General features: G+C 44.0%; 1 protein-coding gene across 7 annotated transcripts in view; it reads left to right on the top strand.

The window, feature by feature from the left end:
* The window catches only part of CCM2 (CCM2 scaffold protein), an 84,230-nt gene that overhangs the window by 29,244 nt on the left and 31,422 nt on the right, over positions 1 to 23,564 (top strand). For 3 of the 7 annotated variants that reach the window (XR_012902154.2, XM_075923000.2, XM_075923005.2), the window contains exon 2: positions 23,344 to 23,520. The exons of 1 other annotated variant lie outside the window; for it this stretch is intronic. Coding sequence is in view for 5 of the 6 variants with exons in the window: in XM_075923000.2 (XP_075779115.1) it covers positions 23,344 to 23,520 (177 nt within the window). In the remaining variant the exon portion in view is untranslated. Of the gene's footprint in view, positions 1 to 8,708; positions 12,752 to 23,343; positions 23,521 to 23,564 lie in introns of those variants that run through there. 3 more of the 7 variants (XM_075923002.2, XM_075923003.2, XM_075923001.2) reach the window with 3 other exon arrangements.

The raw sequence follows: 23,564 nt of genomic DNA, 5'->3' as shown, positions 1-23,564 counted from the left end.
GGCAGGGGCAGGAGCACAGGCACAGCGGCAGTGCTTCCTCTTTGAAATGGGGCTCTTGTGCATTTCAAAGGTGGAAGGCATGCTAGTCCTTATCGATTAATCGAATAGTCGATGGAAATCCCATTGACTACTTGATTATTTAATTGATGGATAATTCACATCCCTACAGTACACTTCGTCTGCCTGTACTATACTTTGTTTGCAGTATTTGTTTCAGGACATTTTCACACTCCAGAGACTGAAAATGCCTCTTAATTTAGCCCTGCATTACACTGGAGCCCTGGTTTTGGTTCCAGGAGACCCCATCAGGTATTTCATGATCATCCACTGAGCCCACCTGTGAAGTCTTGTGTTTCTGTTTTATATCTTCTCCCTACTTCAGCTTGGATTAGCTCAGCTCTCAAACGGTGACCAACTCCACCCATCATACACTATTTGCCAACCTACTAAATATGCAAAATTCATAAAAATCAGAAAATACAAAACTGGATAATTGCTTTAATTGCTTAAATATGAATTATAGTGTACCGTACTCTAGCAAATAGATGCACCAAACCTAGTAGAAAGGCTTTATTTTTATGTAAATATATTTTAGAGGTTATATCAGCCAATGAGAAACCGAAGCATTACTCTTTATTTAAATCAGTCTACCCTGCTTACAACGCTACTTCGAACACTGGCTGATCACTCACCCCTGAGAGTTGGGCAAGTATTAGCCTCACTTCACAGAGTGAAAGTGTTCTTAAGGGACTTTAAATGTCCGTTTTGGAACTTGGAAGTTCCTTAGCTTCCAGCGCTGGCACTACATTTTTATGTTGCCAGAGATACATTTTGCCATGTCCTCTGTCAGGTGCTATTGATACAACTGGATTTGCTCCAGTACCGCAGATAGACAAACACCCACAGGATCTATATCAAGCATTCTTAAAACTAAAATACGCACGTGGAGAAGTGGAAAAAACAGACTGACAGAGCCAGAGTACCTAGGCATCAGCTTCTGCACGATAGGCCCAACAAAGAAAACAGAACGCCAGTTGTCATCACCTTTGCCTCCCACGTAAATCCCTCCAGAGCATTATCAACCATCTGCAACTAGGAATGATAAATTTAGTTTAATCAACTAATTGAATAGTTGATAAGCGGGGGAGGCACAGTGGGGTTAGCTAACCCTGCTGCTGTTCTGCCTTTTAAATGTATTAAGAGCCAGCAGGCTCTTAATATATTTAAAAGGATGGTGCGCAGTGGTGGGGCCCGGCACGAGCTGGGACTCTCCTGCTGCGCTTTAGCCCTTTATATGTATTAAGAGCTGACAACCTATCCTGGAAAATGACCCCTCACTCTACAGGCCTTGTGGGACAGGCCAGTCCTCGCCTACAAACAACACCTTAACCTCAAACAAATTCTTTCAGGGCACCACCCAGCATACCTCCATCAAACTCATCCTGGAACCCACCCCCTGCAGTCAACTCTGTCCACACATCTATACCTGTGATTATATCGCTTGATCTAGCCACATAAACCACCATATCAAAGGCTCCTATAACTGCACATCCACCAATGTGATCTGTGCCAGCAATGCCCCCCTGCCATGCGTATTGGCCAAACTGGACAGTCTCTATGACTGGGTACTTAAGAGTACTGAACCTACTCTGTCAGCTTCATTTAGCATGGGTCCTCTAACTGACAATTTTATTTTTTCCCATTTCCCCCCCCCCCTTCTCTTTCCCTTCCCATCCCCTCTTTCTCTCATATTTATTTTGCAACCTGGACCCTTAACTCCATTCATCTGAAGAAGTGGGTTGTGTCCAGGAAAGTTCATGATACCATCTACATTCTTTGTTAGTCTCTAAGGTGCTGCAGGGCTGTTCATTGTTTCATTTTATTGCTGTTAGTCACTCAGTGTACAAAAGAGCCTGCTTTCGCTTCTGATTTGAATAATCAATGTTACCATTGACTGAAAGAACCCTCCGCAACTTCCTGTGGAGGGGAAGGAAGCTGTCAAAACGGAGCCCTGCACCTACCTTTAGAGCAGCAGCCACACCCATCTGCTGGTGAGAACCACATACATTGATATGAAATGTGCAATAAGAGTTAATGGCGGAGTCTCTTATTACATTGCATGTTAACTTTTATTGCTGCTGTACTAAAGACCGGAGCGCTAGAAAATACAGTAGCTGAGGTTGTAAAGGGGATTGCAGTGCAGCAGATTCTGTGCTGGGGTATAGCTGGCTCACTGATGCTGCAGAGTTTGTTTTTTAAACAGCCTCCATCTGAATGAGGCTGTTTCAAAAGCATCAATTCTCCTTCTAGTTTTTTAGCATTTTGAGACTAGTGAAAACCGTTGAAGAAACAAGCCTGAGAACCTGACCACCTTTAACAGCAAAACACTTTACCAAATGGAATGTATGTTGTGGCTTGAGGTGACAAAAGAGAGCCATTCTGATTTCACTGTATTAGCAGAGTAAGTATAGGCAGTAACTCTACAGTTAATTTACATTTGGCATTGAGTTGAGACTCTGGTATTGTCTGATGATGTTTGCTTTCTATGTTTACAATGTAATATGCGTATAAACCTTAGAGTCCAGAGCAAGGACTGGTATAAATCTCCTTTTCCGTGTGGATTTCTTTGCAGCAGAGCAATGAAATGACTGTTTTTTGGTGAAAGTTTGGTGTTTGTTCCTGATTCTGTGGCGCAAACAAAAGATGGAAAAAGTCAATTCCTGCATCTATCCAGTGATGCACACTCAACTAAGCTCCTTTGAGGTAGAAAATTGTCCCTATATATTGGTTACGCATGTCTCCTCCCTCAGTATGTTACACTTGCCCACAGCAATTCTGCTAACCTCAGTCCCTGTCGATTCACAGGAGAGAAGGTTCTGTGAGCTCATGTGTTGACTGCTGCTTCCAAGTTCACTCCTAGAGCTAGAACAAGCTTTTCTAAGGCTGAGGCAACATTTCTTTTCACTCTGCATCTAGGTGAAAATCTAGGATTGCATTCCTCCAGATTCTAATGGGTAGCAGCATCACCATAGCCACTTTTTCTGAAGGGCTGTATATTTGCACTAGTTTGCTTTGTGTGTCCACATAGAGATTAAAGGTGTTTTCCGTCGGCGCAGGAACACCACCTCCCCAGGTGACAACAGGCTAGTCCATGCTTGAAATGCTGCAGCGCTTCAGGGTAGCCAGTCGCTACAATGATTGGAGAGTTCTTCTGTCCCTGCAGTACTAGTCTTCTGTCAGCGTAGCACTGAGTATGCAAATTTGGCATTACACTTGTTTAACCAAATACTCACATTAATAACTTAATGCTTCATTTAGTCAAAAAGGAAATGTTAATACACTGTTCCTATGGATCGTATTTCCAATAAAAGACAGCAGGAGATGGGCCCTACTAATAGGGTGGGGTGGGAAGTGGCATAGTGGAGCTAATGGATACATTAGCTAGAAACTTGACTGGTAGAGGTTTGTGGGGGAGGGGAGGTTGGGATGACAGTGTACAGATCTAGACGTCAGATTATAGAATGGGGTCAGGAGTCTTTTGTTAGCTATCCTTTTGATGCCGGAAGGAAGACACTCCGTCTCCTGATTACACCTAGAGAGTAACTGAGTCTGCCTTGACGAGATGACAAACTAAATAAAGTGTAACGCTCGTGTAAGCAAACCGGACCACTTTTCTTATGCGCTTCAAGCCTTGAGCTTGCTACTAGAACAGACTCTTACACTTGCGCGGAGGCCACAAAAATCCATGGGACTCAGCCCTTGTTCGAAAGTCACCACACAGATCGGATTACAGGATTGGGCTGAGGGCTGTGGTATGCAGCCTGTAATTGGCAGTTGCTTCTTCATCACAACATCAAACAATGAGCTCTTCCTAAAACCCACAAATCCGGTCTAAAGCTTTTTCTTTTGTAACTAAGTCCAGTCTCCCTAAAATAAACATGGTGAAGGGTGGGGGCACTTCCTGTGGGACTGAAAACTTAAAAACCTTGTTATCTGAAACGCTGGGAAAGCAGCAGAAGCTGTAAACACTTGAGTTCAGATGACACTGCAAACCATGCTGTCTTCACTTCTGCAGTTACCATGTCTCTCGGGAGCCCCTGGAGGGGAAGAAAGCACAGAACCTTCTGTTGAGTTGTATGCAACTATATTCTGACTTGGATGATCAATATACTCCTCCGGCTTTTGGGCCGTATCTATCCTGAGGATTTTTCAGCCACTGGGAAGTAGGATGGGATGGCAGCTACCCCTGTGATTTGGCCCTGTTCCAGCTTAAGCTGGTTTCATGACTGACTCATTTGTACTGGTGTAAATGCTGATTTTGTACACTTTGGTTGGTGGAGTTTGCACCCGTGGCTAGACACTAAAAAGCTGCAGCCAGGGTAAACACCCCAGCGTAGTAAAGGTCTGAATCGCATATTCATATGTCAGTATTGTCTGTGTTGCCTTGTTTCTCTGAGAGAGCATCAGATCTCTCTTTGGAACCAGACAGATGTGCAGCTCTATTTCTAATAGAAATAGGTATGAAGAGTTCATCATGCAAGTGTCTAGGGTGTGTTAAGTATCAGAGGGGTAGCCATGTTAGTCTGGATCTGCAAAAGTGGCGAGGAGTCCTGTGGCACCTTATAGACTAACTGAAGTGTAGGAGCATAAGCTTTCGTGGGCAAAGACCCACTTCGTCAGATGCATGTACTGCATACATCTACATGCATCTGACGAAGTGGGTCTTTGCCCACGAAAGCTTATGCTCCTACACTTCAGTTAGTCTATAAGGTGCCACAGGACTCCTTGCCGCTTTTAGGGTGTGTTACTCTTTGAGGTGTGAGCAGTCTTGGTAAGCCCATGTGTACTGGATAGTCTCTAGCAGTGATTCTCAAACTTTATTTGATCACCCCTCCCCCCATGTCTGGATAGTTAGGACCTCCTTAGTCCAGCACATTCAGGACCTGACCAGTCCTGAATGAGGAATTTTTGCCAGATCAGGGAATGTCATTTCAGGCCCTCCTGCCACTGGCCCCACAGCCTAGCTTAGCTCCTGGCCAGTTTCCCTTCCCTTCCCTTTCCCTCCCCCCGCCACCAGCCTAGCTGGACCTGTGACCACAGCAGGACTGTCAGCTTCTCTGCGGCCAGCCTCTGCCCGCTCCCTACCCTGCCACCTATCCCATTGCCCTGCTAACTCTGCTGGGCTCCCAGCCCGCCTGTAGCCCACAGCAGGGATCCCAGCCACAAGCCTTCCCTGCACTCAGCTTTGTTGGGCTCCTGCTGCCAGGTCTGCACCAGGCTGCTCTGATCCAGGAACATCCGTGATTTGGCAGGACTATGGCTGTTCCCATATCTGAGTCCCAGTTTAGGGAGGTTCAACCCATAGCAGTTTTTGCTTCTCTTTTTCCTCCCTCCCCCCCTTTCTGTCTCTCAAGTGCATATACTAGTATATGCAACGGTGATGCTTCACTTGAGTCAGTTTTAGCTTCTTGAGGGTTGTTTTGTCTCTTGTTGCACAAATGAACCAAGGATCCATTATAATATGAGCAAAACTGTGATGTGGTCAGTGCTTACAATTAAATATGCACATCCTGTGATTGCAAATGATTAACACGTAGGTGGCAATGACTTTGTATAATGCTATGCAGATATCCACCACAATGCTCAGTGCGATATAAAATCAAATGCACTACATCATCTGAGGGCCTGGGCTTTGTGGAGAAATCAGCTTTACTGGTTACTCACAGCTACAAGTCAAATGTGCACAGTAAGGTTCCTTCCAACCCAGAATACATTCCACCTCAACCCAGTCTGAGAACCTGAGGTGTATAGTAAGATTGGGCTACCACATCTCTTATCTTCCTGTAGAGAGGGACCTGCTGATGGAGCAAGCAAACTACTAGCTGTTTTACAGTGCTGTGCCACTGTCTTTTCCCCTGCACATCTGCTATGCCAAAGGAGTACCTAGATAACACATTCAAAAGCATCCTGATTCTCTGCACAGGTTTACTATTAACAGTCCCTAGTTGATCCTTCCAGCAGAGGGTGCAATGTTTGCATAAGATCACTCTGGTAAAGTTTTAGTTGCAAAGTGTAAAAGGTCATGATACAAAGGTCACCGCCCAATTTGTCATCAAAAGGAAATAGCTTGGAGGGTTTAACTCAGTCACTGTCAAAAAAACAAAGTGCGTGTTTAAACACAAGTTACATCCGTATAGTTAACGTAGCACAATTAGTGAAATGACCAATCTAATCTGGATGCCGTTATGATACAAAGGTGCCTGAATTTGCAGCTTTTTGTATGGGAGGGCGTATAACTATGCTGGCAAAGCACCTTTTATACCAGTATGACAGACAGTTAAAAAAAAATTCAAAATCAGACCCCAAACAGTTTGAGGGATAGAAAATTGGTGCATAGAGTAGGCCTGAGAGTTGGCAGCTGTCTTGTTGAATGGAATAGAGGAGATGCCACTTCCTAAAACTGCTGTGGTGGCCTTGATGCTGTGCATAGTACACTCGTCCTATGCAAGGGGGGCCGGGTAGGAGGAGTCTTCATGTTGCACTTGGCCTTTAATCTGGGAGAACAGTATTTTGGAATTGTGGGATGCAACTTCAGTTGTGTGGTGACTGTAGTTCTGTCCTTTGTCCATTGTGCAATGTGGAGATTATATAGGCAGCCGTTTCTGAAAGAGAATCCAGTTTTCCCCTTCCGTCCCATGTGGTTGGTTTGCCAGTCCCTGGGCAAATGTGCATGGATCGTTCATTTCATAAATTCCTGTGGCTTGGAGCTTCCTTCTCCCCTAGCCTCCACAATAGACCCATTCCTGTATTTTGGCTGGAGTGTCTTGTTGTCAAGATTATATATCGAGTCACTTCCGAGCATGTTAGAAGTGTCTAACTTTTGTGTCTGGTGGTTTTGGAGTCTGATCAGTCAGTGTGGGGTTTTTTGTGTGGCTTTTTTTAGATGAGCCTCTCGAGCTAATATTTTTAATTTCTGGCCAGTTTAACGGGAGACTGAACTCTTGCCAACTGTAGCGTCTTATCTGTTTTATTTTGGAGTAATGCTTTTACACACATTTGTGTGCTCCACTGGAGAACCTAATTTAGTAAGTGTAAACTCTTGTACCGATGGCTGCATCTTTTCTGCTCATTAGTCCAACATGGGACTTTAATTGAAGATAAATTGCTGGTTAGTGTACAAGGAGTGCTTTACGTAACAGATATCACTGCTTTAAAAATCCCCTTATTAGTGGTGCATGAGAAATTTCCCTTCATGAGAGGGGATCCTACCATCAGTTCTTGCAGGCTGTTAGCTTGTATTTTAATGGTAGTGAAGAAAACGTACTATATGCAAAGCACTTATTGCTGTCCTCCTGAGTCAGATTGCTCTAATGCAGGGCTAGTCAACATGTGGACCGCAGGATGTGGCCCATGGCCCATTTGTTTGCAGTCCATGGTGCGGTTTGGATTTAATGCGGGGCTCAGTACTGGGCCCATTGGTGGGATCCAAAACAAAACAGTAGTCATGGTGGTCTTCTGTTGATATGCATTTTAGTAGTTACATTCCTGGACTGTCATTGCTCATTGAAAGTGCTGTCGTGGGTAGAAATCGGGTAACTATTGCATTTTATTAATATCAGCAGAACTGACTTGAATGGGGCGTGTGCTGTCTTGCCTTAATCTTTGTATTCATGCCCGTCAGTGTGAAAAGCTATTTGCATATTCATGCAAATATACAGGCAGTCCCCGGGTTACGTACAAGATAGGGACTGTAGGTTTGTTCTTAAGTTGAATCTGTATGTAAGTCGGAACTGGCATCCAGATTCAGCCACTGCTGAAACTGACCAGCGGCTGACTACAGGAAGCCCGAGGCAGAGTTGCTCTGCCCCGGGCTTCCTGGAATCAGCCGCTGATCAGTTTCAGCAGTGGCTGAATCTGGACGCCAGTTCTTACATACAGATTCAACTTAAGAACCCCAGGCGTCCCCAAGTCAGCTGCTGCTGAAACTGATCAGCGGCTGATTCCAGGAAGCCCGGGGCAGAGCAACTCTGCCTCGGGCTTCCTGTAGTCAGCGCTGGTCAGTTTCAGCAGCAGCTGACTTGGGGACGCCTGGGGCAGAGCAGCTGGGGTGCTGCTGGGTTGGTCCAGTAGCGCCCAGAGCGGCGCTATGGGACCAACCGGCAGCGCCCCAGCTGCTGTACCACAGGCGTCCGGAGCAAAGCCACGGAGCACGGGGTCAGCGGGACAGCCCAGATGCACTGCGGCTGCCCGCATGCTCCGCAGCTTTGCTCCGCTTTGCTCCCCGTCTCCCTGGTCTGCTGAAGGCCAGCAGACCAGGGAGACGGGGAGCAAAGCCTCTGAGGATGCCGGCAGCGGGACAGCTGCGGCGCGTCTGGGCTGTCCGCTGCCCGTGTGCTCCGGGGCTTTGCTCCCCGTCTCCCTGGTCTGGGGAGACGGGGAGCAAAGCCCCGGAGCACGCGGGCAGCGGACAGCCCAGACGCGCCGCGGCTGTCCCGCTGCCGGCATCCTCAGAGGCTTTGCTTCCCGTCTCCCTGGTCTGCTGGTCTCCAGCAGACCAGGGAGATGGGCAGCAAACCCCGTTCGTAACTGCGGATCCGACATAAGTCAGATCCGCGTAACTCGGGGACTGCCTGTATATGCAATCATACTTAAGTTGTGGCCCTCTGCATGTGCTGTGAGTATCATTGTGGCCCCCGGGGCTTCCAAAGTTGAGTAGTCCTGCTCTAATGCCTCAGCTGGTGTTCCCTGTTTTCTGCAGCCAGAGAAGTTGACAAGACCTGGTTCACTTCACTACTTTTAACTGGGCCCTTGTGGTCAGCAGCGTGAAAGCTACAGGAATAATATCCATGCTGCACCACTTGGTAAAGCTCTATCAAGTTATGAGACCATACACTTGCTTCAAGTACAAATACTGCATTGTCTGTACCGAATCTCCAGCACACAAGCGATTGAAATCATGGATTCAGTACATCCTGTGGGTTATTTTATATAGACTAGTTCTAGAGGGCAGACCCATGGAGTATTTCTGTATATTACCGGAGATGTTGCTGTAGTGAGCTGAAGGGTTATTTTTTTTATTTAACTCAAACTTACCTTTTTGTTTGGAAAGTCCTAAATTCCTCCATGAGTGCTTATAATAATTCTACTGAATATCTGTGATTTAGTCTCCACCATGAAATGGGGATGAAACCTAACTAACTTTTGTAAAGCGCTTGGAGATTTAAATGAGAGATTACAGAAATATGTAGCCTGCTTATTTCTGAACTGACTGCCTTTCTCTAAGAGAGCAGAGGAAACGCAGGGTAGAAGAATGTGCTTCGTAAACCTCATAGGGCAAGAGACTGTCTTTTGTATTCATATTATAGTGCCTAAGAGGGTCTCAATTCTATCGTGAGCTTCCTGGCACACTGCAGTATAAATGATAGGAAAGCTTTATTTCAGCAGCCTTTGAAACTGCTCAGACAAGTTAATCTGTTAGGGCTTTTTATCAATAGTTGCTCTAGGACATGGACAAAAGTTCAACTTTCCTTACTTTGAGTGCTGCCTGGGCTGAATCAGTCAGAATGGATATCGTTCTGATGTTACGTAATGCTAAGTGGTGCTCTCATAAAATCAGTGCAGACTATTATTTTTTTTTATATTCCCAATGTTCATTAATACAGGCTATTTTTGACACTCTGCTCACCAATCTCCGACTGTTTCCCTTGGCAAAACTCGTTTGCACATATAAAATCCAGTGAGCTGGCTGTTTGGAGGAGAAAAAAATGCAAACTAACCACAACTATTTTAAAAGCAGAATTTTTTTTTGATTGAGTGTTTCTGAATGGATCTGGCTTATTGTACTAACTCCATAAATAAAATGTTCTCTAGTCGCAAAATGCAATCAGTTTCTAATTGATAAACAGTCCATCTGGTAGATGGAGTTACTGTTGCAAACCAACCAGCAATAACAAACTGAATTGGAATATCCTAAAACTAATGGAAAAGGGTAGAGTATGCCAGCTCCAGGAGGCTTAAATGGCCCAGATCTTTGGGGATGGAGAGTTTGTGGTGCCCTTCATACCAAAGAATCCGTCCAGCTTCACACCCTTGGCTCTCTTTGCCATCACTAAAGTGCAGCTCCATTGTGGGGTGACGTCAGTCGCTGTTGAACAGCACAGGGATGCTAGATACAGCAATTCAAGTCAGAGGTGAAAGAGGCTTTCCCACTTCAAACTGCAGGGGGAATTCTAGGTGGGTAGAATGCAAATATCAATTAACATTTTGCCATGGCTGCTGCTGGTTCTGCCAGTGATCACTGATTTCATTGTTGTTGGGAGGGTTACTTTTTCCATTAGCAACTTGTCCATCACTCCTTTAATATTTGTCAACATTGCAGTTCAGTTGCTCATGTGAAAACAATCAGCTTGCTAGCAGGCAGCTCTAAATACAGTCCATCCCATTCTTTCATTACCAGTGACTACAGATTTCTGTGGCTTGCCAGGTTTCTGAAACACAGTGCCAGTTGTGTGACTGCTTCCCTGACTTTGTTCTTGTTTTAAACTGAGTTTTTTTTTTTAAGGGAGACATGAAATAGCTTGAACTAGTTGGAGACAGATGCTCACTTACAGCACTGGCTGCTGGCAGGGAGAGCTTCCTTCCTGCTTACTTCACCTAAACGTGGGCTGTAGGTGGGAGCTGACAGGCCAAGGACAAGAGGATAGTTCAACGACCTCTCTACTGAAAGTGGCATCAAGGATGTAAGGTTGAGGCCCAGAGTGTCTCAAATATTGGGAGTTAGGTGCATAGATGCTTCTGAGGCTTTAGTCTGAGATATTTTCAGTGAAAATACCTGACTGTTAGTTGTACTAAGGCAATTTTCTCACAAACCACCAGCTAGCCTTTGGATGTTGGCTTCTGACCCCTTGGTCCATGCTAAAACTAATTACTTGGAAGTAAAATGCTTCATAATTTTGTATTACTAACGATCTGAACCTGAGACTCCTGGGTGTTATGTGGGTTCCCCCCCTTTGGTTCTTATTAGTGCTGTTGCCAGTTTGAATTTTTCCAAGGCAAAGCAGTCTTTCGAAACTTGTCATCTCAACTATTAGGTCTTCTAAGCAGATCTCTTGATCCCGGCCCAATGCCTTTTGTAATAGATACGGATTTGAATTTCTCTCTGTTGCTACACCCTGACTCATCTCGGGATGTGCCACGGCAGTGATCAGGAAGGAACCAAGGGAGGAGGACTTAGGAAACGACACCTCTTGAGAGTCTAATTGCAGAAGATGAGGAAGGAGTGTTCATTTTGTAATGAAAACTGGCAGCTCTGGCTGCTTCCCAAATCTCAAGGAAAAAGGAGGTCTCGCAGCCCCAAAGTGTATCTGCTTCTGCTGTATCCATGCTAGGAATATTTCATCTCATACTTAGAAATTGCTAACGGTATACGGCAAGTGTGAAAATGGGTTTAATTCATGTCCTGTACAGGCTGCAAAGGGCAGCTTGAGGTGCTGAGTCCAGATGTAAAGGTAACCTCCTTGAGATCCTAATTTTAGAAAAGGTGAAGCGTGTGTGGAAGCTTCCATCCTAATTCTAGTCAGTCTCCTTGTGTGCCTGTTACACCATCTTAGTGCCAGTAGCCATCATCCAAGATGCAGAGAGTTAGGAAACTGGCAGGAGGTGTGTTTGTGTTTAAATGGTCAGTGCTGCGTGGTGGGTCTGCTACACACAACATTTAAGGGAATATGGTGTTGGGCTTTTATTGCTGTATGTGAAATGGTTTGTAGCTAATTCTAATGACTCTTCTGATCCCATCTTCTGCCATTTGTCCAAGCCTTGCAAAGCTTCTTTGAACACTCCTTTGTGTCTTTGCAGGACTGTCTTCTGGCTTGTGCTTCCTAAGCTGGCTTTCGGGGGCTGACAACCTTTTGTAAGACAGACATGGACCTTATATAAAAACCCTATTGCTGCAAATAGGTCCTGGCAGAACTTTCCAGGTCTTGGTCTTAAACTTGGTAGGGTCTTAAAGTAGTATGTAGCACAGCTGAGAGTGGGAGGGGAGCTGGTGTTTGACGTTCTCACGTTTGGGGGGAGTATCCATTCACAATTCCTTGGATAAGTACCTATCTACAAATGTAGGAACTACAAGCAAGTGTTCCCCAGCTGATTCCCATTGTCTTGGTGGCACAGGTTGACACAGGTGGTCAAGGATAGTTAGTGTTGGAGATGGATTGTGTACAGCTAATACAGTTTGATTTCTTTGCTTTTTCCAGTATTTCCTTACTCCATGCTAAATTGAGCCCCTCAAACTGAGTCCCTGCTTAGTGGAAAGCACTGCTTTGCTGAACTGTAAATTTCCAGACCACTGATTATCCATCCTGGCCTATTTTAACATGGGCCATTGACTTACCCCAAGATAATTCCTCTTGTTCAGTGGCAGCATTACAGATGCTCCTGTTAGATGTTCGTCTGACCTTTTTCAGTGGGAGCTTTCTTGTTCTTGTCAACTAGATTTTTCACTGTTTTTCAGTGCAAGGGTGGTTAGCAGGAGGAAACTGTGGTTACTCAACTTCCTGCTCACATTATTTTTGAAGAGTGAAAACTAACAGTTATGCCTTGCTCCTCCACATGATCCAACAGCAAGTTGAAAGCTGTTGGCTACAATAATTAGCTGCGCAGCTGGTGAAATGGGACTTCTTTGGGGCTAGAGAAGTGGCTTCCCTACACATTTTGCTTCTGCGGACTGTGGCTGGGTACGAAAATGGAGAATGAGGTAGGCATAGGTTCTGTGTTGACCCTTACGATGATGGGCCTTCAGAGCGCTGTAATTCTTGGTTCTCTGTTGTATGTCACAATCTTACTTCCTCAGAGGGGTCGCCATGTTAGTGTGTACCCGCAAAAACAGCAAGGAGTCCTGTGGCATCTTAGAGACTAACAGATTTATTGGGACATAAATCTGTTAGTCTCTGAAGAGCCATACGATTCCTTGTTGTCTGTCTTCTGTTTCTCTTAAGACAGGCTTTCAGAAAGCAAAATCCAGATTCTCCCTTGATAATGAGAGGTTTCTAAAGCTCCCTCTCAAATTCGGAGATCAGATCACTGCACTGGGATGTGCAGGTAAGTTAGGAAGGAGCATGTTTTTTGCATGTCCTCCTACCTGTCTGTAGCCTGGATGAAGTTGTGAGGCTAGAGCCAAAAGTCCCTTCTAGGGTGTGTAGAGATTGTTTGGGTCAAATGACTGTCACATAGGAGTGCTAATATTTGTAAAGCCACCAGTGCTCTGCATGTGAATGGCAGGGAGGGGAAAGGGAGAAAGGGATTGTTTTGTGTACTATTTTAAAAGTGACTTGCAGATTTTTGTCTCTTCCCTTAAATTAAATTTCAGTTATTTCTAACGACGGTGGAGTTAGAGCTCTCTAATCTTGGGGGATTTTTTCTCACTGCGCCAGAAAGCTATGGAGACCAGCTACTTTTTTTTCTGGTATCTTACATAATTTGATTGAATCAGAGTGCTAAATCTTGCAGCCCATACTCAGGCAAAACTCCTACGGACTTCAGGGCTCTAAACCTCAAAGTATAGCAGGTTCATTCTGATGGGCTCAGCTCTCCTTCTTGCTGGAGAGAAGGCTGTTCCTTTCTTGGAGTTTAGTCATTAGAAAAGGAGGTTAATGACATGATTGGCCTGATGACATGCTGCCTTGTGTTTGCAACTGTTGGGAAGAAAGAGGGAGGCTTATGTGAATCCATTGAAGCAGACACATGAGCTTGTATTTGTAACCTTTGTTCCAAGTTTTCCTACCCATTCTGTTTATGCCCCATAGAATGTAAGCTCTTCAGGTCACGCACTGTATCTTATATCTGGATACTGTCAAGCACAACTTGGCATCGAGTAAATGTGATGATAAACATGAGTTTTGCGTAATTGAATATGGCATATGAGGGTTGTTAAATGATTCTGGATCTCTGTAGATTGTTAGGCATTAACTTGTTTTAGTAGATTTTAATTTTAGACTGATGGGGGGAAAAAGAACAGAATGAAGTCTGAAGAAGCTAAACTTGCAGCACGGTTTGGTAATCTTAACCACAGATTGTACATATCAGTATAACATGATAGACTGACTATATACGGTAAACATGACAAAGTAGAGCAAGGATAAGAGAAGATCTGCAGCATACAACGCGGTGACCATGTTTTTTGAGAGAAGGCTCTGAAGCTGGATACCGCTTAGGTTAGAGAAGCGGAGGAATTAACTGGCTAATGTTCCGGTAGCAAGATGTAAAGCACTGTATCCTATTTTGCTCACTAATGTACTGGAAGTGCTTTACAGTAACATTCCTGTGAAGTAGCTAAGCATTGCTGTTTGACCTAATTTCTACACCCTCCTATGGGCGCATAGGTTTATTCCCTGTACTTCTCTGTTAAGCACTAAGCCCCTTCCCCATTTTAAAGGTGAGGAATCAGAAATTAGGTCTCAGGAATGCCAGGCTCTCTGAGGTCTGCTGTTGGGGAAACAAAGTTTCACCACTGACTACCCTGCAAAACAATACTAACACCTCAACTTGTGGAGCCAGCTGGAACTCACTTGACCTGCACTGGGAGCCAGAGTGGAAAGCATGTGCTGTATCTGAGGACAAGTCTATGCTATGGGGACAGGTCTATCAAATTGTGTAGCTTAGGGTTACATTAATAGCGTAACTCAAATCACTGTAGTTAGATCTACTTACTGCAGGGTCCAAAGTGCGCTGGGTCAACAGAAGAAACTCTCCTGTTGATTCCCCTTGCTCATCTTGCTCCAGTGGAGTATTGGAGTGGGTGGGAGAGTGAGTGATCAGTGGTTAAGTAGGTTTTAATTGAACCTGCTACCCCCAGTGGATCGATTGCTGCAGTGTCGATCCATCCCATAGTGGAGACAAGCCCTCAGGCTTGGTTTATGTCACAAAGTAGGTCAACATAACTGTGTCAGTGTCTACACTACATGCTTGCTCTTGTCTATGCAAGTTCCCTTCTACACTAACATGACTCCACCTCCGCAAGAGGCGTAGGGCTTATGTTGGTGTAGCTAGCGTGACATGGTGACTGTATGGACACTGGTACTCTGGCTGTTGGCCATCGCTCTTGTCAATACAACAAAGTCAGTTCATGACTCCAAGATGGGCTTCTGTCTGGTCTCCATTCCAAGCCAGGTTTCTACCTTGGGCTGCTGCCTGGGCTCCCCATTTGCAGTCCTGCTGCCCTCTGAGGTCTCAGCTCCTCACTGGAAGCATAGCAGCTAGACTCCAGGTGCAGATCTCCTCGTCAGAGACAAGAAGCCTCCAGCAGCTGCCCGTGCACCCCACTCCCAGAAGGGGGCTGCACGGAGCTGTCTCCTTGTCAGTTGTTGGAAGCGCGCTTGGTGAGGACATGCATCACTGACAGAAGGCCGAGATTATGGACATCAGTCGCTGCACTGATTATTGTGGTAGCTGTTAGTTGACCTAATGTAGATTACAGTACAATCTTAAGTCAGACACTCCCTGCACTGCAGACCTAAGTTCCCACTAAGCTACGTGGCCACACACTAGCTATTCTGTCCTGTGCAGAGGCTCAGGGCTTCTACGTGAACAGATGCCTCTCTCCAGACCCCGAAGCTGCTGTAGTTGGGGAAGAGAGGACCCTCCTGTGGACTTGCCAGCTGGAGTGATGGGCCATTCCCCCAGCCTCTCAGGAAAGTGGGGTGCCAGTGGACGGACCCCTACACTAGTGGGAGTTGGGGTCTACTCTGGAGTTGTCTGGCAGTGCAACTGCAGCTGTGCTGCTGTAACGTTTCCAGTGTGTACACATCCTGAGAGGTTGCAGGTCAGGTGCTCTCCACTTCTAATACAAGCTACAGAAATGGACACTTGTGCTGGTTCTGAGGCTAAATGCTGCATTTATTAACTCCAGCACCGTTTTTCCTGAACACTTCAGTTAAGAAGTCTGTGTGTGGCTACCTGGCCATTTTATAGGAAAGCAAGTGTATGTAGAACTCCAGTGTTCCTTTTGCTCTTTGACTTTTGGAAGTGATGTATATTTGGAGTTCTCTACTGCATTTGTTTGGTTTGGTGGGGCAGTTATGTGAACTGTGCTGTCGCAAACTGGTGATAGCTATCTTTCCCCTGGAACTCGGTGTGCACACAGTACCTTGCTATTTGCCCTGTTGTGGTCCTAGTATTGAAAACTCAGCCACTGGACTGTCACAGTGCCTCCGTGACATCAAGAGTCCAAGTCCTCTTTTCAAACATCACTGAAAAGTTCCATTTGATGGCTCCTTAAATTGTGGATATGTTTACTTTGAAGACACTGCTGCTTCTCTTACTTTCTTGGTAGAGTAAAGCCTTTGTCGGTATTAACAGAGATTACTAAAGTTGATGTGTATGTTTGCTGCTGTGATTACAAAATGGGTGAAATTGCGGAACGAGGGGAGGAGTATTTTAATTGCATTCATGTCCTTATGTTTGTTAGATTTCTGCTTTCAGATAGCAGTAGCTTTCACAGCCTGCGCAATTAATTTTTCTACGGGGTTCCTTGGTTTGTTTCTCTTCCAACTATTAATCTGAATTGTTGGCTGGTACGTTCATATTTTAATGGTGGCAACTCAACAGAGAACACAGAAAGAATAAAACTAACTTGCTGCCATCTGTTAACATACTTGTATGATCAAATTTAAAGTGCTATCAGTCTACAAAGCTATTTTGTTAAATAGCACTTCCTTACTTTGCATATCTTCTCACTGCATCTCTGAGGCATATCTGTTTACTTTATTGAGACAAACAACTCATTAGCCCTGTGTTGTGGGTACAGCCTTGGAAAAACAAGCTGGATTCTGTTCTGCTTCAGTATAATTTAACTGACTTCTGATCACAGAGCTTCTATTATCATTAGAAAATTCAAGGTGTGGCTCTTTTTTCAGACCCCAGACTGAACTTGAACTTTCTTTTGATTTTTTTTTTGAAAACTTTAAATGTCACGCAGAAACCAACTGAAAGTAGATAAATCCTGTAATGTTAATTTTCTGACTTTATTACCCAATAATGGGTTGAACCCTAAAGTTGCTTACTTCCTCATAGAAATTTGAGGGTGCCCAGTTTTCTCAGTGGGATAATTACTTCTATAACCAGGGCTTTGGAGCGGAGCCTGGAGGTGAGCAGTGGAGCTGCAGGTTTTTGCCCGGAGCTGGAGCACAGAAAATCATGACTGCTCCAGTTGGGGTGTGTGGTTTTTTTTTTCTTCCATTTTCAGTCCAAACTGAATGATATTTTAGCAAGAAAGTCCTAAAGGTGCCAAATGTTTCAGAGTGTATAACAATTGATATTAACATATGCTTTACCACTTCATGTAATGTGTCAGTTATTCTCACTTTGGCCGAAATCAAAATTTAATGTACAGGTACAGAATTACAAAGTTTTGGAGATATGTTTTATTAAAGAATCAGATAATTATCAGACATCCGGCAACACTGCAGACTGCTCCCACCCTCGTGCCAAGGTTAGGCGAGTACATACTCACATAGATTAGTTAGTCAGATTGGTATGTTTATTTTCAACCTTGTAACATGTAGCCTCGTTACTTCCCAACAATTAATGTTGTAGAACAGTGATAGCACGTATTAACACTATGGCACATACCAAATTTCATTGATATATCTATATTAAAGCATTTTTGAGAGATCAATTAAAAATTTGGAAAATATTTAGAATATTTTTACTGCAAAATTTCATAAGAAAAACTAATGTGCAATTAATAAATACAAACTTATATTAATTATGTATATTAAAAATACTTCTTTCTTCAATAAAACTGCAAAAAACATTAAAATATATTTTAATAATAATTTCGTGTAAAAAGAAAATGCAATAATTTTTGTCCAGAATATTCAAAATAAATTCGAAGTACCTTAAGTGGTTAAGATATCATAAGCAGGTACATTTATTTAAAAAAAATGTAATGCTTTTGTTCATTGCTTTTCGAAGATCATAACAAGAAACATTTGGATGCAGTAGCAGCACAAGAAGATTTGGCCATGGCTTCAACAAAAAAATCATATCTGCCCCCCCATGATTGATAGCCAATTTACAGAAAAGGATCTCAACAATGTCTTTACTTTTGAATTTGAAAAGCCCAAATTTGGGCTTTTGGGAAAAGCAAAGAAGAAATTGGCAATGTGCAAGGTGGAAAAAGAAATGAATAGCAAACTCAGACCATGTAGCTTCAAGACAAGTGAAGCAAGTACCATGAAAAGTTTCAACCTTTGGTGACACGTAAAACGTAACCATCCTGAAAACTAGGTGGCTCTGGTTACAAAAAAAGGACCAGGAAGATGAGGCAAAACAGAAAGCTGACGCAGCTAAATGACATTCATCTGGCTCTTTGAAAACTCCTGGAGAAAAGATTTTTTGCGGAGCTTCATCTGAAAAGAAACCCAAAATTGAGCAAACAAAACTTGACTCATATTTGAAGTCCTCAAAAGTTAGTCACCATGAATGCCAATACTTTCCATGAAGGGCTGGTGGAAATGGTTTGCCTCAGTTCAACACCGCTCACTACCTTCAGGTTAAAGAACAAAGGATTCCAAAAAATTGCAGGTGAAATGGGTCAGCAGCTTGGCACTTCGACGGGGCACGATGCAGTTTGTCATTTAGTTGTCAGCACAGCTGAGTCGGGTCACAAAGAGCTTACGAAAGCTTTGGAGCAAAAATTGTGCTCCCTGAAAATGGATGTGGCAACCCGTGGAAACCGAAATTTCCTTGCAATCTGTGCTCAGTACTATGAAGAAGGAAAAGATAAAGCTGTGGTAAGAACCTTGGACATAATCGACACTGAAGGGCATCACAGTTGTTCCTACGTGAAAAGTCAAGTAAAAGCTATTTTAGAAAAATTTGGGATCAGTGAAATGCAAATGCTGAGCATGTGCGTTGACAATGCAGCAAACATGACGTGTGCTGTCAAAAATTTCAGCGAGGACAATGAAACCACTTCTACCTCTGAGAACAGGGATGTGGACAGAACTGAAGCTATTTTGCTAGATGAAGGAACTAAAGGAATGGATGAAATTGAACTCAATATGGATGCTGCTGCACAATAGGTTAATGACCCTAGCCTCATACTTCCAACATGGCTTTATGAGGAGGTGTGGTATTCACACTCTTCAGTTGGCAATCTGGGATGGACTGAACAAAGAACATGCAAAGAAATTTCTGGCAAATTCTACAAGTCGTTGTCTAACTACAAACCCCAAGTATTCGAAGTGTTCTGCTTGATCTGCATGGGGTAACTCAATCATTGGATACTGTGACTCGCTGGGGTTCAACATTTGCGATGATTGATCGCCTTCTCGTTTTTCAGTCTTATTGTGAACAAGTGGCTGCTGCTGGAACAAGAGAACTCAAGTTTACAAAAGCTGAATGGGATGAAGTGAGAACCTGCAAGACCTCTTGGCAAAGCCAAACCAAACAACTGTGAATCTTCAAGCTGTCGATGTAACCCTGGGAGTTTTAATGAAGGAATGGCGAAAATTGTCAAAATTCTTGCAAGAAAATGGTGGACAAATTGCAGAAGGAATTCTATCCTCTATGCAGAAACGCGGAGAGAAGCTTTTTGACAGTAATTCATTTCCTTGCTGGAGTGTACGTTGACACACGGTATCGGATTCTTCTTACCTCAAGGGAAATATCCAAGGCGAAACAGGTTGAAGGAAAAAAAACACAACAAAAGGAGTCACCAACAATTGAATTTGCGGCTTTGGAAAGTTCACATCCTTCAGAAATAGCAGGCTGTTCTCAGACTTCCGTCTCCACTCTGAACTTGTTCGAGCGTCCATCCCTGAGATGTCCTCAACCATGACAGGGAAATGGAGATAATTCAAGCACCAATTCTTCAGAAGATGACGACTTCAAAAAGGAATTGGATAAACAAGAAAGATGCCGGCGAGTTTCTGCGATTCATAATTGTAATGAAGCTTTATTCGAGAGAAACTTTCGGGAAGATTGTGAGGAGATGGAGTCTATTGGTAGGCTAAAAGTTAAGTCTGTTTTTGAGGCCATTCTCAGCTACCCACACCGCATTCAAGCTGCCTGTAAAATTGTTTCGAGCATGCCAACAACTCAAGCTAGTGTAGAGCAATTGTTTTCGGCTTTAAAGTTAATTTTAAATATTCTGCAGCAGGCTATGAAAGATTAATTGACTGCTGCAATAATTTTTTCCAGATTTGAATTATGAATGATTCTAGTTTGTATCATTGTTGATGACATTTAAATTTTAAAACTCTGAATAAAAATGTTTTTTCAAAATTACAGTATGCACTTTTTTATTTAGTTAAAAATTAATTTGAGTTGGAGCACGGAGCGGAGCTGGAGCAGTCACTATTGGTGCCGGAGTGGAGCTGGAGCAGAGTAATTCAAAAACTTGATTGCTCCAAATCCCTATCTATAACTATTAATTGTCATGTGCATGTTTATATGCTTGAAAGGGAAATGTGGTAATAGTTTGAAGAACAGTGGTCAGTCATGATAAAAAGAATTATTTACTTTCTGGTATATAGAACTTTACAAATGTAGGGCAAAACCCAAAGATCTTGGGAGCAACAGTGGGAACTGCTTGGGCAGCAGAGGAGGTGTGGAGACTGAGAAATGTCAAGTAAGAATCCCTGGGAGAAATGGGTTGGAGTATATTTCAAATCTATCCATGACTTGCTGAAACCATTTGGCTGCACAAACCAGACACTGAAGAGGTTGTGTCTTGTCTTTGAGAAAACAGCCCCTCTTTGGTGGTTCCGTACATGTTTTATACCCTTCTGTTTTACCATTTTATAAAATAACTGTAAGGCCCGTATATTGTATGCATTTTGATTCAAAATGCCGATTATAGTTAGGAGGATTTACTGCCGTGGTCTCCGGCTCTGTTGATGATGGTAACCAGAAGGCTGCTTGTGGGTGTGCTCAATGATGTGGGTCCGATGATCACAGCAGACTCCGAGAGGGCCCTAAAGGCCACAAACCAGAGAAGGATCGAAGGTGCCAGGCCAGGCTTGTTAAGCGAAGTACAGGAACAGTTGTCAGCAGACTCTACTGAACCACCACACACATGTACTTGCCACAATGGAATGACTCAATCCGTGGGAAATTTCCACTGCCCCCTAGGTCATACAAAGACTGTTCCTGCCCCAAGACACCACATTATATACAGGTACAAACAAATCACACCTCACTGCTGACATATCAGGTTGCCACCCTCTGACGTTGTCAGGTGACCACCCTCTGACACTACTTAGATACCACCCATCCCCCTGTACCTCGTGGTTTGATTAGATCATCTCTATCCATCATGCTGTCATTTTAGACTCTTTCCTGAATGTGGGTCGGTATCTGTGAGGAGTGGGTACCAAGATCTTTTCTAATGAGCTGGTGGTTACTTAACATCCTTAGTGGACACGCACACCTAGACTTCAGCATTGCTTTTGACACAATCCCACATATTATTCTGATAAATAAGCTGGAGAAATGCGGGCTTGACAGGACTACCATTAAGTGGATACATAATTAACTGTAAACCAAAAGCAAATAATGAAATGCTCTCCGATTGGAGGGAGGTTTCAAGTAGGGTTTCATGGGAATGTGTTCTGGGTCTGGTGGGGTTTAACATCTTTATTTAATGACCTGGCTGTAAGTATAGAGAGCATAGTGATTAAGTTTGCAGTGACATTTAGCCAAGACCAATGTAAGATGTTGCACTTAGAGAAGAAAAACCAAATGCACAACTACAGAATAGAGGAACACTGGCTTTCCAAGATCTGGGAGTGGTGGTAGATCACCGCCTCAACATGAGTCAGTAATGCAATGCTGTGACAAAAACAAATGCAATTTTAGGTTGCCTTAACAGCGGCATAGCATGCAAGTCACGGTATGTGATAGTGCTGTGCTTGGCACTGGTTAGGCCTCAGCTGGAGTACAGTTTTTCCTTTTTTGGTTACCAGTATACTAAAAAAGATGCAGAGAGACTGAAAAGGATCCAGAGGTGAGTGACAATGCACCAAAGACGACCAGAGTGATGGAGTGCTCACCATGGGAGTAAAGGCTGAAGGACTTGTGTGTTTTTAGCTTGGGGGGGGGGGAGATGATGGTGGTCTTCAAATATTTGAACGGCTGCTATAAAAAGATGGCGAAATCATGCTCTTTGTCAGAGGGCAGCACTAGAGGCAATGGGCTCAAATTATAGCCTAGCATCTTGAGATTAAATCGCCACAAAAACTTCCTACCTGCAAGAACGGTAGGACAATGGCAGGGGACACTGCCTAGGGAGGATGTGGAGGCTCCTTCACTGGAGGACTTTGAAAGGAGGCGGGATAACCATCTGTCTTGGATGGTTAGACACAACAAGTCCTGCACCTTGGCAGGGGTTATGATTCTTGCAGTCCTTTCAAACCTTATGGGCCTATGATTGCAATAGTCTCGGATTTGGTCCCAAGCTTTAGTGCCACACTGCAATTTGGTCTCTCTTTATATACACACACACACACACACACACACACACACACCCATTCTGCCAATGGTTCGATCCTCATTTTGAAAGAAGTCTGTGGGCGGAGCAGTTTAGTAAACATTTATCCCTGATCCTTTTTTTAACTATTCTGAACTTGAGTATTAGTAGGGATGTAAAATCCTGGTTAATCAGTTAACTGACTAGCACGATCTTACTGTTTCAGCCCCCCAGCCCTCACGCTGGGGCTGCTCCCCGGGGAACTGGTTAACCGTTACCCGGTAAGCATCACCCAGTGAGGGTGTGGTGTGGTGCCTCTTGTTGGATGGAAACCTATTCTGCACACTTAGAGCAGCTTTTTGCCAACATGGAACATAGTTTTGACATGGACCCTGCCATTTGAGAAGTGTTCATGGTTTGCTGGTGAAGTGTCATCGGTTCTGGACAACATTGACTTTTTTTCTTAAATATTCTAAATCAAACACTTGGGATCAATGCAAAATTCTCAATCTTGCAGAGCGGGGAGGAAAGGAAACTGTCTGGGAAAAGGTGCATTAGAAAACTACCATTGCTACACCCTTGGAGGAGAACTAGCCATTCCTTTCGGAAGGGTTACAGCAACAAGTGAATAATGAGCCCTTTCAGAGGGAGAAAGTGATCCTGAGCACTGCAGTTCCTGTAATCGTTGCTTGGCGCATTGAAACAGAGCCACTGTGCACTATTGTGCTGCTCCTGAATTCAAACTCTCTTTATGCACTGTAGGTGATTCATCGCAAGCTCTCTGCCCTGCTTTTCGCGACACTCCTTCACGTGTGCATTAATTCTCCGTTGTGCCGAACAGAATCCTAACACGCCACTATTTCTGTTTCCGCCAGCAGCCTGGAATAGTGTCCCCTTTCAAACGAGTCTTCCTGAAAGGTGAAAAGGGTCGGGATAAAAAGGCCCAGGAGAAGGTTACGGAAAGACGACCTCTTCATACAGTGCAGCTGTCCTTGCCCGATCGAGTTGAACCAGACATATTGTTGAATGACTACATTGAAAAGGAAGTCAAGGTAACTTTTTGGGCTGTCTTTCTTTCATCTTTCAGCCTCCTCAT

Source organism: Pelodiscus sinensis, chromosome 2, assembly GCF_052426305.1.
Source record: "Pelodiscus sinensis isolate ZL-2025 chromosome 2, ASM5242630v1, whole genome shotgun sequence".
Lineage (NCBI taxonomy): Eukaryota > Metazoa > Chordata > Testudines > Trionychidae > Pelodiscus > Pelodiscus sinensis.
The sequence above is the reverse complement of the archived record's forward strand: the minus strand, read 5'-3'. Positions and strand labels throughout refer to the sequence as shown.